Raw genomic sequence first — 16,168 nt, 5'->3', positions numbered from 1 at the left:
AAGGTAGGAAGTGAAGATACCAGTGTTGAAATCTGGATTTGCATTTAAGATAATGCCTAGTTCAACTAATCTAGCAATAATAAAGTGCCTTAAAATGGCTGCAAATGTCTCCCTGCCTACTCAAAGACATCTTCTCACTGGTAGCACATTATAGAGGATCTGTAGTGTAGTTAAGAGTTGGATCTTTGCCAGTAGATGGAAGCATTTTTTAGCATCTCCTCATGCTTTAAGCATTTTTCGCATTTTTTTACCATAGTATAAAAATTGCTTCTTTTTCAGTCTCTTTCCATTTATTACAAGCTATTCCAGTTTCTGCTAGTTCAGATTACTTTCATTTAATGTTGTAAACATTTTTTTGCATCCTTTTTTTTGTGGAAGATATTTCTCATTTTGCATTTTTAGAGTTCTTTTCTTCTATTGTTCATCCGTTCTTTATTCTGAGCACGTCTCTGCTTTTCAAATTTCTCTTCAATTTCTGTTTTGCTTTTTCAATAATTGGTAGTTGCCTTCTTGGAGCTCCTGGGGGAAATCAGACATGTAGGGGACAACCAAAGCAGCACCTGAGTGACACCACTGTGTCACTCAGGGCAGGGCAGGAGACAGAGGAGTTCAGCCAACCACCAGCAGAAGAGAAGAGATAAGGAAGTGAAATGTTCCAAGCAGCAAACTGGGACAGCAGGGACACTGGGCCTCTTTCATTTGCAGTGATCTTAGGTCTCAGTGGGCCTATAATTTTCAGGTGGAAATGTATGTATTTTTTACAAGATGCCTTTTTGAGCAGTGTGTGTGATTCAGAGAAAACCTAATAATCACTAGGTTATATATTGTTGTGAGTATTCTTGGCTCTCATTTGTAGTTATTCCTTTTGTCCTCAATTTTCATTTAAATATACTTCTCTTACATTGAATTCTTACTGAAAAAAGAATTTGGCTCTGTTGCCAACTTGTTCATTTTTTCATGAAATCCAAATGTTATAATTGACTTTTTTTTTTAACTTGCTTTTTGTTTAAATATACTACATTCACGTCTGTAAGCACGATTTGATTTTTGCATTGATCTTTGTAAGGGGAAATAGCTGCTGTGAGTAAATGTTGAACTGTAAACAAAAAGCTCCAGGACCTCCAGGTAATATCTCTTCAAAGCTTACTTTGGAGACTGGCAGCCATTGATTAGATCTGTGTTCTTCTCTCTTGAGTGGTTCTGCACAAAAAAGTCATTACCTGGGAAGAATGGAACAAGGCAAGAGGAGCAAAATAAAAACAGTGAATAATAAAGCTGTGAATATTGCTTGCCTAGAAGGTTTGCTGGCTCAGAGCACGGGTGCCAGTGCAGCTCCTTTGAGCCGTGGGTTGCTAGGGCTGATCCGTTTCTGATCAGGGAAGGTTGAACTTTGTGGTTAATGTATGACTGGTTCACGTGATGTTCGTGCTGCAGCTGACAGGCCTTGCCATAAATCACAGGCAGAATTGTCATTAATTGATCTGTCTTTTCAAAGGGATCGTGAAAACTGGAGCATTTTGCTGCACTACAGGATGGGAGGGGACATGGTTGTGGTGCAGGAAACCTTCCCCACTGCCACGTGTATTCCCTGTCCCTTTGAAAAGACTTATTCTGAAGCCTCTCAGTGGAATTAAATTTCTTCCACCAGTTCAGTTTTTGCATGCGTGTGAGGCCAATCTGAAGAATGTTATAAGATAACATCTACTCTTTTCCAGATAACCAAAACTAATTTTCATTTATAGAGGCAGAAATACACATAGCATCAGAAATTTTACTTGTGTACAGGAAGAGTTCTGCTGGCATCCAAAGCTGTTGGATTCTGAGTTTGAAAACAGTACTACTCAGAGCACTTCTGTTCAGTTCATTAGTTTCCTGGAATTATTACTGTAGCTTATTTCTGAAAAGAATAACAAACAACCTTGGGAAAAATTTAGTGTAACACTGAATATTGCTTTCATGCATGGAGAACTGATTTTTTATTTTTAGCACTGTTAATTTTGCTAAGGCTTTAAGATTATTTTTTCTGACATACGTTGTAGCTTCATCAGAGTACTAATAAATATTTCAACTACCCAACAGGTTAAAATGTCAGTGCTAGCAAACCTTAAAAAATGAATTTAATATATCTCATTCCTTTTCTTATTTCACTGTTTGTCATAAACTAGTTTCTGTTTTATCTACCCATGGCTCTACTGGATTTTTGAGCTTTGTTGGCTGTTAGGATGCAGCCTGGGAAAATGAGCACCTGACCTATAGAAGTGCTGTGGATTGAAAAACAGAAGTTTCTACAGATGACTTTTTATTTTTTCTCATGGGTCCTGCCTGCTATTGAAGGTTGGTGCTATTGTGGGTTTTGTGAGGAGAAGCCTTTAGGAAACGAGGGGAGACTAATATTGTAGGGGGAATAATTTGAAGACAAAACCACTTGTTCAGCTGTAATAAAAACAGTGGGAAGCTGATGAATACAGTTTACAGAATTCAGAGGGCTGTGAATTTTTGTTGACTATCAAAGCTGCTCACTCTTTGTTTTTTTGGAAGGCCTATTGTAGTATAATATAATTGATTTCAGAGGCTAGTTTTATAAATTGTTACAGTCAAGGTCATCAGGAATATAAGGACAGTTGGAGTTGCTGCATTTCACTGAAGGTTTACAGTTAAATGAAGAATAATGACAGGTTGGTAGCAATGTGGTTTTTATTAGCAGCATTTTTCACCAGACTGTTGGAGAGCAGTGGTGGCACAGTGCACACACATCCCTGAGTTTAAAGCTGCAGATGTAATCCAAATCATCTGAAGCTTGCAGCATTTGCCAAATATGCCTGTGCTAGCTGCAGTCATGTGTTAAAAAGAACATGGGTTGTGGCAGAATTGCCAGTCATAAAATACGTTTGTATTTTTTTCTAGGATCAAGTAGAACACCCTGATTCAGCAGAACTGGCTGGTTGTGCTGCAGTCATCATGAGAAGGCACAGAGTCGTTACTTTCTTAACATATGTGTAAGAAAAAGGTAAGAGGAAAGTTCTGCTGAAGAATATAAAGATTCAGAGTTCTGCACCTGAAATCTTTTTTATGTATTCTTATGGATAAACATTTATCTACATACACCTTTGTGTACGGATGGATCTCTTATACAGAAGATGATGGAGGATTTTTAGCAATTTGTTGGTTTGTTTTTTACTGAGAGCAATTACTCCATTTTATAGCAAAGATTGTGTCTTAATTTGTTTGGGAGAGGGGGAAGGCGGGCAAAGTCTTTCTTTCTCAGTCTGTGCTGTAGCCAGAGCTCATCAGTTCTAAATAAAACTATTGCTCAACTGTGAACAAAGTGTTCATTACAGCAGAGGTGCCTGACTCGCAGGGACAGGTAACTCACAGATCACCCAAGGGAGCTGGAACAAGGTGTGCCCTTGACCGTTGTTTGTTGGGGTTGAAGGAAGTCTTCAGGAGCCCTGGATCTAATAAATCAGTCTGTGCAGTCAGCCTGTGCTTCTGTGCTGTCCTGCTATGGGAAAATGACATTTTCTGTGATTTTTATCAGGATGAATGAGCAATGTTTGGTTTCAGGTTGATCATGCCCTTTGTGACTTCCATCTAGTGGAGCTTCTCGTGGATATTTTTTGTGAGGACTATGATAAACTATTTGAGTATTTTGTTTGGTAGGAGGTGAATGAAACGTGTAGGTTCACAGTTTGATATTGAAAGACTTGTCTCCACAGGACAGCATGACACAAAATCCTGAGATCCTGCTCTGGTTATTTACATATTCTCTGGTGTTTAGGTCTTTGCTGTGATGCCAGAAGTTGAATGTCAGTATTATCCTTTCAATGCATTTTTTATTAGTGTTTTAATGTGATTGTGGACTGATCATCCACTTAAAGACATTTGGAAGACTGAAGGCTGCCAGTTCCCGTGGTGAAAACATCCCAAGGATAATTCAGGATGTGCAGTGCAGAAGATGATGGGTTACATAATCCCTTATCATAGAGCCCAACACAAATACGAGTCTGGCTGCTTTGCAGGTGTAACACAAGGCCAGTCTCTTGTACAGTTCATTTCTCAGGGCACATGGGACACTTGAGCTCCTTGAGAGGCAGTCTCCAAGGCTAAGCCTCCTCAGAATAACACCTAATTTTAAGGAAGGTTTTTCTGTCCTTTACTTCTGTCTCCTTCTCTCCCCCACTGTGCAACTAAAGTTTATGTTGTGTCTGAATGCTGTGATGACAAGGGCAGTAATTCTGGGTCCATATGACACACACATTTCTGGTACACGCACCTTTAAATTTAGACATCAAGGGAGAGCAAAGCATGTAATATCTTCATGGAATGTAAGTTCCTAAGTTTCAGAAACAAGATGATGATAAACCCATGGTGTTGTTATGAAGAAACTGATAAGTAAAACACACTTCGTGAATTATGCATGATCTGTGATCCAACAGGAGCTTGAAAATAATCTAATTTGACAGGCTGCATGTTTTAATTAGCTTTTTGCCCTGAAAGAGAGAAGATGACTCTGCAATGGGTAGCTAGTGATCTTGAGTTCTGGACTGACATACCACTGGACAGTAATCATTGTATTCTTTTTTTGTATACAGATTTAAACCGTAAAATTTTACTATTTTCTCCATAATTAGTCTTTTCTGCCAAATCTTTGCATGGAGGACTGTATTTCTTAAAAAAAGATATCTCCTGTTTTTTACTCTTTGGTGGTTTATGCTTCCTTTTCCTTGCAGTGGCACAAGATCCTCTCCTTCACATTGTTCATCACAATATATAGTAATTTAGGAAGTATCTCCCTTTTTGGTGGCAGAGGGTTAAAATTCCCACTGAAACTTCTTTCTTATTTGCTCATGTTTTTATTCTCCTTTCTCCAGAATCTAAGTGTTGTGTGTTTGCTCATCAGCTTCTGTCCATGCCATGACTCAGGATATTTGAGCAGTACTACAGAGCTTCACAATTATTAAGGATCCTTTAAAAAGTGTCATGCCAACCTTTGTATTAAGAGGAACCTGGGGGTTAGAGTAATTCTAAAAGTCTTCCAAACTTTTATAGTGGTACACGTGAGATGCAGTCAAAAGTTTCAAAAGACCTGTAAAGGAATATATTTTTTTATTTAGCTTGGGCATTTAATAAAAATATTCAAAATAATATTAAATTCTAAACCACAGGGAAAACAGCTCCTCAGTTATTACAGCATCCTGTGTTAGAGCAATTTATTTTCTATTTTGATCTTAAGTTGCTGGTTATGGAGAGTTGAAGCATTAGATCTTCAAGTGGCAAATACGTGAGTTGCTGACAATCAGGAAGCTTTGCTGATATCTGTTAGGAACATGAATACTCATCCTCCTTTCCTGTCAGACAGAGGAGAGGACATTAAGGACTTCTGTGGATTTGGCAGTGTGTTTTGCCCTTGGCAGAAACTTGCAGAAAAGCCTGGGGGGTTGTTGTGTTCTTTTATATAATAATAATAATTTTAGATGTTAGACCTGAAGATTTGCAGCTGACCTTTCCTGAGAAACACCTACTGCAACAGACAATGAGATCTCATTTAGAGTGGCTGTCAGCTTAGTGACTGTGAGTTTAAAAATAAAAGGTTCTCCATATATCCTGGTACATCAGTCAGTGAAATAACAATAGTGATATAAAAGGTCTTTTCTCTCTTCAGTTGGAACTCATGAGCACAAAAAATTTTTATGACATTTTTTGGTCTTGCTCTGCCTCACTGACAAATGCTCTTTACATCACTGACCTCAGTAGCAGGATTGTGCCTACGAATAATTATACATGGCTTCATCAATTGTTTGCTAGGAGCAGTGTTATCATTATAATGTAAATTAAATATATTATAAATGGATGTGAAATCACCTGGCGTTTTGTACAAATCAGTCCTGCTTTTTGAGACTCCTGAAATGCAGCTGGTTGATCAAGGTGGGAGTTTTTCCATTGCTTAGGTGATCATCTGTGCCCAGTAAATGATTTGGCAAATCATGTTTTCCTTGCAGAAGGTGTTAATCTAAAATCCCAGAAGAGAGGACAAATCTAGGAGTATGTCAGATGATAAGTCTAGTTTGTCTTGGAATTATTTTGCAAATGGTCTTTTTTCTGCTCATGCTTATTGCAATTCTAAGTTAGATCAATTTTTTTTAAAACTAGCTTCTGTGTGTATCTTTAACACATGCCTTAGTCTAATTATATTAAATAGCAATGTATTTATTTTGTATCATGGTCACCTTTTAAAACAACCATGTATAAAATTTTAAGTTGACCTTGAAAACTTGAACTCTGCATTTTGTCATATTTTAATGCAGTCTTTTGCTGTCAATAACCTAACTGCAGCAGCTTCCCATAATAAATACAAAACTGTTGTACCATAAATATTTATAATTTGTAAATACAAAATGTTGTAGTAATGGAAATAAAGATGGTTGATGTTTTCTTCAAATCCAGATACTGTGGGAATAATGGTAAAATACTGTTTTAAATTGGAAACTTCCTCTAATGTGTTGTATCTCTGGTGGAGAAAAGCAGGGTTTTAATTGAGCTGTCGGGTCTAGCACTGCTTCATGCTGCAAAACAAGGTTCTCACCCTCTCCTCCTCCATTGCCTTATTTCACAACAGCTCTGAAATCCAGCTCTGAAGAGAATAAGGCTGTTTTGGATGATGTTCAGAGAACAGATCAAATCAAGGTCTCTCTGTGGTTTATAGGTTATGGCACACATTTCCCACTGAAAATGTCTCTACTGGTAGTGAATGTTTGGAGAAAATGAATCAGGGTGTCTTGTTGTTACAAGACTTTGGTAGTGAGGAGTCCATGTTTCTGCTGTTAGGGCAAAATAGATTATTATGTGAAGGTAGTTATGTAATGATTCAGGGTTGAGTTTTTAGCTTTGGTTTTGCTTTTTTTCCCCCCCTAATTTCTCTCTTGTCATCTTCTTTTCTAGCCTGAGAGCATTATGTCTTGATGAGACTATTTATTTCTGTGCATTTTGCTGGATTTCCAGTGGCTGCCTTTCAGGGAAACAAGGATTATTAAAGTAGACATTTTAAGAGGTAGCACAATTCAAGTAACACCCATTAAGTCCCTTAACAACTTTTACAAGTATGAATCTTCGAAGCATCTCAAGAGAAATGAGGACTGACACAGAGTACTGCTAGCCTACTGTACATTAAAAAATCAGAAGCACAGGGAGTTTAAACTCCTTGCTCAAAGCCACATGAACTAATTGGTGGTAGCACAGATCTGAAAGTTAGGTCTTCAGATTTTTTTAGTTGGCCTTTCTGGTTCTCTAGACTGTTTTTTTTTGTCTCTAGACTGATGTCAGAGCAGTTCTGCTCTTACCATTGTGGTGATCATGGTAGCCAGACATATTAACGTGAGAGACTGGAGGTAATAAAATCCAAAGCAAGTCTGGAGAGGTTGTTAATCTGAATGAAGCAAGTTTAAGCACAGAAATAATCTTTACTCCTGGAAAATACTTCTGATTTATGTCTGTAATATATGTAAAATTTGATTTACAAAGGACTTTTGCCCTTAAATCAGGACAGTATGTAATGGAACACTGCTGACTGAAGGTTAAGCATCTGATTGTAATTTGTTCTCTGGCAGGTTTAGACAAGGATCTGGTGGTCGTTCCCTGACAAATGGAGAACTATTTCCAAGCAGAGGCATATAACCTCGATAAGGTTTTAGATGAATTTGAGCAAAATGAAGGTGAGTCATTTCAAACAGGATTGTGGATGCACATCAGATGTCTTCTACAGAGAACAGTGTAGAAGAGGGGGAGATCTGTGCTACCCTTTGTGGGTTTGAGTTGCAAATTAATCTCAGAATTTATGAAAAAACATGTGCTAATTTTGCATGGTATATCTTCAGCATGTCTTAGTAGCATTCTTTTCTGCTTCCATTCGTCTTGTTTACCTTTGTAAAATTTCTTACTCTTTAAAATAGCAAAGGTGCCATACATTAAAAAAAAAAGGTTTTGCGAAGCTTAATCTCAGTGGCAATATTTAAATAATTTATTTTAAAGAAATCAGGCAAAACTTATTTTAATCTTCTTTTGCAGAAATGTTTTATTAGGTCACATAAATCATATAATGAAGGTTATCATGTTCAATGCACTACAGTTTTGCTTAGTTTAATTGGCAATTCTTTGCTGTCAAGGAAGTTGAACTCTTCATTTTATGGGGGTGAGAATCTTTCTAGGCTCTTGCAGCTGTCTAAAATTTAATAATCAATACTTTAAAGCTGCTTTTGCAAATTCAACCTGATACTAATTGGGATAGCTCTAAATTTCTTGAGTTCCAGAAACATTGTGGAATTACACTGCTAATGGTTGACCAAGGATGTTGGTTATGGCAGGTGAGTTTTATTTTTGTGCCTCTATTTGAACACCTCTCCTTTTCTATTTGGGACATTCTAGTGCAGCAAGATTAGTAGAACCTGTAGCTTTAATATGACATTAAGTTTTCTTGTTTAAACCCCTTTTTCAGATGCCACTGTGTCACCTACTCTGCTGGGAGCAAAGTGGAATCAGATTCTAGATCCACCTTCTCGTCACCTGTCATTCACCTCGACTGTGGCCAACGTGAATGAAGCTACAACTCCTAATGAATGTCAGCAGAGATTAAAGTCTTTCTCCTTGTCCCACTCAGTGACTACACCAACAGGAGGAGGAGATCGCTGTGCTAATGGAAAGGATTTTAGCATAAGCCCAGAGACCCCAGTCATGTGGATTGATGATCAGGCAGCAGCAGATGATCAGCTGATTAAAAGAAATAGTAATCGGGATGATCAGTGTAACTCTGTGGAAGCAGGAGAAAAGAAATGTGGAAATACAGCTTGCTTGCCAGAGGAGAAAAATGTGCTAGTGGTGGCAGTCATGCACAACTGTGACAGAAGAACACTACAAAGTGGTGATGCGGTGGATTGTACAAATTACAGCAGTCAGTCCCTAATGGACTCTATTAGCTTTACACTGGATAATGAAAACCGACAGAGTGACCAGTTTAGCGTTACTGTAAATGGATCTACAGAAAAGGATATTGATACAGAAAAGCAAGTAAACAGGCTGTGCACTGAAGATGACTCTGTAAGTCATTTGGTTAATGCTTCATCTGAAAGCCTGACCGCTGCATGCCCCTCCTCTCGATTAAAGGAGGATTTTAATATGAGTAAAGATTTGCTGTTTTCAGAAGCTACAACTGCAGGGATCAATGCAGTGACTCTCTTGCAGAGACCAGTTGATGGTACTGCTAAAATGCAAGAAAACTGTATGTCAGTTGAAAATTTCACTAGTAAAGCCATTCCTCAGAGAACAGATGTAGAAGCTAAGAACTCTTCTGGTTCCAGTAGTGGAAGCTTAATCGTAGAACAGGAGACAACCCAGCAGTTGCAGTCCAGGCTATCTGGGCTCACTGAAACCTGTCAACCTAACGTGGCTGGAAGTGGCAGTTACAAGGAATGTGTTGCTGAGGATGTTAGTGCCACTGAAGGCGAAGTCACTGAATGTGATAAAAATCTCGGCGCAACGGAATTGCACAGCATGGCAGAATGTTACCCTGAATCTCAGGAGATGACTAATTGGGAGCTGACAAAGTTGAATGAGATGAATAATAAGCAAACTCTAGGAGAGAATGAAAGACTTTTGCAGACCAAACAGCCTGATGATGCATGTGGGAATAGCAAAGAAGATGAAGATGGGGTATTGGAGGCAGGCATAGACTTCAAAGGGTCTGGTACAGATGAGCTTGGAGGGTCCAGTCTCTCTGATGTGATGGCTACATCAGCAGCAAGCTCTCTGTCTAATGGTTGTGATTCCTATGGAATGCAGAACCCAGTTGTTGCACATGTTCCAAAGACTTTACCCTCCAAGGAAGACTCGGTAACAGAGGAAAAGGAGATCGAGGAGAGCAAGTCAGAATGTTACACTAATGTTTATGAACAGAGAGGAAATGAGACCACAGAAGGGAGTGGTCTTATTTTAAACAGCACTGGTGACCACATAAAGAAAAATTATTTGCATAATCTTTGTAGTCAGGTTTCATCCATGCAAGGGCAGACTTCACCAAAACCAATGACTAACCTGCAGTATATCAGTGTTCCTTTTGGTGGTGCAAGACCTAAGCAACCCACAAATCTGAAACTGCAGATTCCGAAGCCATTGTCGGACCACTTACAAAATGACGTTATTCCCCCAAATTGTGGAGGTAATAGTAAAAACAAAAATGTCTTTGGTAAGACACAGTTAGGGGATACAGCAGACACATTTCCTGGTGAAACATCCTCAAATGCCTCTGGTACTGGTTCTAATGGGGAACATTTGGACGAGTATGAATCTGGAGTCTCTAATAGTTCGTGCCTTGCAGTAGCCCCAGATAGTCCAGATAATGATCTCAGAGCTGGTCAGTTTGGAGCTCCAGCCAGAAAGCCTTTTACGACTTTGGGTGAGGTGGCTCCAGTGTGGGTTCCAGATTCTCAAGCACCAAACTGTATGAAATGTGAGGCCAGATTTACATTCACCAAAAGAAGGCACCATTGCAGAGCCTGTGGGAAGGTAAGTTCCTATTTTGTGAATCAGCTCAAAGCACCTTTTTTTCCCTGATACTGCACAACATTGTGTCAGAGGGCTTGCTAAGCTACTGGATATAGTTACCTGTGACATCTCTTCCTAAAAAGCTGTGTCTTGAGTGAGTCAAAAATGGAAAATTCTGAGCTCCCATCTACTCAGGGTGCCAGTAAAGAATAACTAATTGTTAGTAGTCTGAATGAGCAGTATTTGTTGATTGAAGTGATCACCATCCTTGGGTTTATGTCAGAACTCTTATAAAATGACTTAAGTGCAGGAAACTGCTTTACAGAAATTACTGCATCAATAATCCCATTACAGTTACTGAAACAAACTTGAGCATTGGGAATGGGCTGTTGGATGCTGGCATTCCTGCTGGTTTACACAGCTGATCAACTCACTTCTTCTCAGTCTTCACTATTCTCATATTGCTTACATTATTTTAAATAGTATTAACATGTGTTTAAACGTGTATTTGCTCCTGGGGAAAAAAAAAATGTGGTTAACTATAACCTGGTATATGTCCACATGGTGAAAAATGTCATAATAAGATAATTAAAACATAATTTCTGTATCACTTTTTGTTGTGTAAGAAATACTTTATTGTAAAGGGTGTTTTAAAATTTGATGTATGTGCCATCTAGTGAATTCAAATTCTTATGTGATGAGTTTATTGTAAATTATTAACTTGTAAAGTATTTCCAAATATCTTTTACTGAAATACATGTCAGTGACATAAGTAGGAACTCAGGGAAAAAATAATGATGGTTCAAAAGCAGTAGACTAACACTTGTCAATTAGGTATTAATGAATACTGTAAAAAGAAATACTAAAACCAATGAGAACTAGAATAAAAATAACTTTGGTTCATTTAGGCCTCATTCAGAGGTTTTTGAAGTTGATTAAAAGACCTCCTGGCTGCTATGGGTGATAATTTTTGCTACCAGAAGAGCGCAGGGAAAGCAGAATGATGTGGATAAAGGACCTAAAGCAAGCAAATCTATCAGGAAAGCTCAAACCCTTATTGCAGCTGGTTGTGGAAGCAGCCCAGCAGAACCAGGCTTGCTCCTGTGAGGTGGAGCACGTGTCCCTTTAGAAACCAGAATGCACTCAGTCTGTCACTGGGGAAATGCTGGACAGCCTTTCCCAGGACACTTTGAAAGGCTGAGCTCCCTGTGCACTGCTGCAGGACTTGCAGCTGGTTCTGCCCATCCTGCTGCAGCTTGGCTGCAGTGGAAGTCCTGATGTGGAGGTGTGACCACAGGTGATCATGGAGCATCACATAAAGCACATGCCTCAGTGTATTTTGGGTTTATATCAGGGGCCTCATTCTTCTCATGGCAGTAAAGGAGAATCTGTAAGGCATGGTAGTTAAAGGCTTGTCCATGATTGTAACTTTGATAAATTAACTTACACTGTTACTTAGGTAAATTTCTTTTAGTTGGGCTAATATAACTTCATGTGCAGTAAAATTTTCTACTTATTTTTGTGTTTTAAACAAGTTTATTGCTTGGATTTAACTGCTTCTCTGTAAGGACCGAAGCCCTCCATTGCACAAATGAGTGCAGAAAATGATAATATCTGTAAATGGATAAAACATGCAATGATGGAACAAGGCCAGAAATTTCTATGTGTTTTTATTTTCTTTTGCTTTTTACGTTCTTCTAACAAACCCTGAGAAGAACCACGAGTGCCAGTGAGGTTTTTTTATTATATGTGGGAAAAGGATAAAATGAAAAATCCCTCTGCTCAGTAGACAAACAGACTCAGTAGACTTAGAATGGATTGTTTTTAGAAGCTTTTGTTAGCAAATGTTTGTCTGGGCCAAATTTGCACAAGTGCAGCCAAAAGATGTGGCAGAAAGGACTCATTAATAAATGCTAAGGATCAGTGTAAGTCAAATAATACTTAGCACTTACTGCAAATTGCTTTACAGCCCTTAATTCCTGTAATGATTCTGAGCAGTGAGAGAGCAAAGCTTTGACAGACAAGCTCTGATGAATGTGGCTGCAGTGGCTTGAGAAATGCCAGTTCTCAGCTGTCTGCTCCTGCTTCCTCTTCCTCATCCTCAGAGCAAGTCCTGTGGGCCGTGTGTGGTGTAACTACTGAGCCACAGGGATGCTTCCACTCTTAAATGTCTGAATCTCACTTAAAACAACTGGGGAGACAACACCTTCAGCTCTTTCAGTTAATTTCTTTCTAAAGGAAGTCATGGGATTAAATATTTTGAACACAAGCTTTAGCACAACTGTTTCTTTTTAAGCTTTATTAGCGTCATGACAAATCATTTTAGTTGGGGTGAATGTATCTGTTTCGTTTGGGAATAAACACTGCATTTAAAAATAGTTGAGCGGCAACTGAGAAGTCTGTCTGGGGTTTTCATTTCAGAATAATAATTGCAAAGTTAAAGGATGATATGAACCATTTGGATTGGTAGGAAGTAATACACTCACAGTAAATCTTGAGTTAAAATTAAGAACCCAGTGAATGTGTGTGACCCCATTAATAAATTATATGTTATGAATTTATGTACTTTCTGTTGTCAAATGAAAGCATCACCCTTGATAGGACAACCAGAAAATTTGTATGCAATCACTTTTATTGACAACCAAAACTATATTTTTCCACTAAAATATTTTTATTAAAAAATCAGCAGTTCTCCTAGCAACTAATGCTTTAACAGCTCCTAGTGAACCTGAAAACCCTAGTAACATAAAAACTTGCTTTGACATTGCTCTGTTGTTTTTTTATAGCATGATGTGCTGAGATAATGACTTGGTGATTGTTAATAACAAGTCTGACTTGTCAGTTGTGCTGTGTGTTCTCTGCATTACTGCTGCTCAAGGCTGATGCAGCCTGAGAGAGGAGGTGGGGATGTTCTGTCATCGCTTCTGTTTTCTCTTTTAATGTTTTAATCATTGCATTTGGGAGCTTTCATGAATGCACAGTGTGTTGTTTGTAAAAGGGTCCTAAATTAGATATTAATTTGTGTTGGGCCTTCATTTATGGTTGACAACATTGATTTTTCCGTGTTCAATACTGAATGAACTTTTGACTGGAAGTTTTGCCCATTGAACTGAAATGATGTCAAATGTCTCTAAAATATGCTGTGGTGTTGTTATTAATATTCCCTAGAATACTTGTAAATTGAGTTAAGATGTAAGTGCAGAAATCAGATTGTTCAAGTATATTTAGTTGGGTTTTTTAAAGATTTTCACATATGTGAAAGGGTGGATTTTATTTTTTGCATTAAAATTCCAGTGTATGCTTAATTATATTTTGTTTTTGAAATGTTTGAATTGTCATAATTAGAAAACATTAAAACTGGCTCTAATGAGACAAGGCTGAGCTTTCTGCACCTTTGATTTTCAGCTCTCATGTTGAGTTCAGAACCTGTATTTGCTTATTTTAAACACTTGCCACTAAAAACCAAGTGCAGGTTACTTGCAAGTAACAGGCTGCAAAGTAGTTGTAATTTGGTGTGATCTTTAACTTGGTTGAAATTTAATTAGGCTTAAACACATTTATAAGTAAGAATCCTATGTAGCTTCTTGTCTGTATTACAGAAATAATACTGCTGGAGTGATGGAATATATTTTTTTTTTAATTTAGAAAGCATTATAGATCATCATAATGCATAGTGAATTGCAGAGATAATATCCACCCATAATTAAATTTTGAAATTCTCTCTTGATATCTGAACTCATTTGTTAGGCAGCTGCTGCTGTTTCTAGATCTCCTGAGTGTGACATTACCTTTCTGCAGGAAATGGATGTTCATCAGTATCTTCACATCTCCTGAAAAATAACCTTGAGGAACTGCTGGGGTTTTTTAAAATAACGACAATATAATTGTTTAAGACAAATAGGTAATCATTAGGGTACATGTTCTGCAGGATTTTAAGAAGGCAGTTGCTGTTGTAGGATCATATCTGCATGCAAGTGTGTTGTGGTGCACAAGCCATGCTCATGTTTTATGGTTTTGCTTGTCTGGAGGAAGCCTCAGGACTGTGTCCTGCCCAGGACTGGGGAGTTTTTAGAGCTGGTTTTAGAGGGGAGAAGGAGCAGCACTGCAGCTGCATCTCCACTGCACTTTGTGCTCCCTGGGCTTTGCTCTGGCCCCTTTAGCAGCCAGGGTGCACAGAAAGCAGTTCCTGAGTTCTCCCTACTGTTGTGTTGTTGTGGTGTTTGTATTTGTGTCAAAATCAGCTATTTTATAGGAATGGAACAAGGTTCTCTTGCAGTACTAATGTCATTCAGCTTTCTTAAATGTCTTGGTTTGTATGTTGAACACTTAAAATATTTTGGTAATCACTGTTCTTCCTCAAGCAAAGAATAGCTTGCTGGATGTGAAGAGGTTAAACAGCTGGAGTTGATAATAAAGAATCACAGAATTATTTAGGTTGGAAAAAAACCTCTTGAGATCATCAAGTTCAGCCTGTGACTAGTTACCACCTTGTCAACCAGATCATGGCACCGAGTGCCACATCCAATCTTTCCTTAAACACCTCCAGGGACAGTGACTCCAGCACCTCTCTGAGCAGCCCATTCCAATGTTTCTTCTGTGAAGAAAATCCTCCTGGTGTCCAAAAACTCCTTCTAATGTAGATGAATTGTGCTGCTGCAAAGAATCAGTTAATTAAGTTTGAATTAATCTGTGCCGTAGCAGTCTCTCATATGTATGGAATACTTGTGCTTTGAATTCCTATTTAATTCTAGGAAGTACTCGTGGTTTTTCCGAGACTGAAGTTAATTCCCAAATTGTTAATTCTGTGAAGGATTGTAATGTGGTAGGCATTTATTATGCCAAACAAACTGAAAAAACCCACAGTGCAGTACCAGGACAAAATATTTATTTGTGTTCCACAAAATAATCATCAGGATTAGTAGTACAGGCACCCTAGGTAGGTATTGGTCACTGTGGCTTTAATGGGAAAATACTGATTTTTTTTTTTTTTTTTACCTCTGTATTTTGCATTTCAAGAGCTTTGCAGACACTGAGTTGTCCAGATCCATCAGTGTGCCCATATCTGTGCCCAGCCCTGAGCAGTTTCCCCTGTGTTGCAGGTGTTTTGTGCTGCGTGCTGTAGCCTGAAGTGCAAGCTGCTGTACATGGACCGAAAGGAAGCCAGAGTGTGTGTCATCTGCCACTCAGTGCTGATGAATGGTGAGTGGGGAGGGAATCCCACACTTCCCTGGCTTTGTGTGGAGCTGCAGTCAGGGCATTTAAAAAGAAAAATATCAAAATACTTCATTCGGATGGGTAAGTATTCTACAAGAGTAAAGGTGCTTGAGAGGCTGGCCTGGAATCCCTGTGAGGAGTAGAAAAACTGGTAAGGCTGCAGTGAGCTTGAAAGCTTTTATTTGGGAGTGCTCTACCAGGATTGCAAAAACTGAGACTTCTGGGGTTTTTTTGCTGTTGATTCAGAAGTGTAGTCTGTATCCTTGGTTGCCTGAGTAGATAACCTGTTAGACATTTAGATGGAATGCTGAAGAGTAGAGTAATGCAGTTGTGCCTGTTGTAGATTATGCACTATAGGAGATTGGGAAAGTAGTATTTATCCACAAATTAATCCAGCTCCTCTTCTTAACTCCTTGGTGCTGGA

General features: G+C 38.6%; 1 protein-coding gene across 2 annotated transcripts in view; it reads left to right on the top strand.

Annotated features, from left to right (window-relative positions):
* ZFYVE9 (zinc finger FYVE-type containing 9) overlaps nucleotides 1-16,168 on the top strand; it is a 54,585-nt gene that overhangs the window by 12,252 nt on the left and 26,165 nt on the right. The window contains exons 2-5 of one of the 2 annotated variants that reach the window (XM_066325482.1): nucleotides 2,905-3,007; nucleotides 7,605-7,709; nucleotides 8,489-10,551; nucleotides 15,630-15,729. In XM_066325482.1, coding sequence (XP_066181579.1) covers nucleotides 7,640-7,709; nucleotides 8,489-10,551; nucleotides 15,630-15,729 — 2,233 coding nt within the window. In that variant the 5' untranslated portion in view covers nucleotides 2,905-3,007; nucleotides 7,605-7,639. The remainder of the gene's footprint in view (nucleotides 1-2,904; nucleotides 3,008-7,604; nucleotides 7,710-8,488; nucleotides 10,552-15,629; nucleotides 15,730-16,168) is intronic. The other variant, XM_066325483.1, reaches the window with a different exon arrangement.

The sequence above is a fragment of the Sylvia atricapilla genome, chromosome 9, assembly GCF_009819655.1.
Source record: "Sylvia atricapilla isolate bSylAtr1 chromosome 9, bSylAtr1.pri, whole genome shotgun sequence".
NCBI classification, from domain to species: Eukaryota; Metazoa; Chordata; class Aves; order Passeriformes; family Sylviidae; genus Sylvia; species Sylvia atricapilla.
Note: the sequence above shows the minus strand (reverse complement) of the source record. Positions and strands in the feature narration are given on the sequence as shown.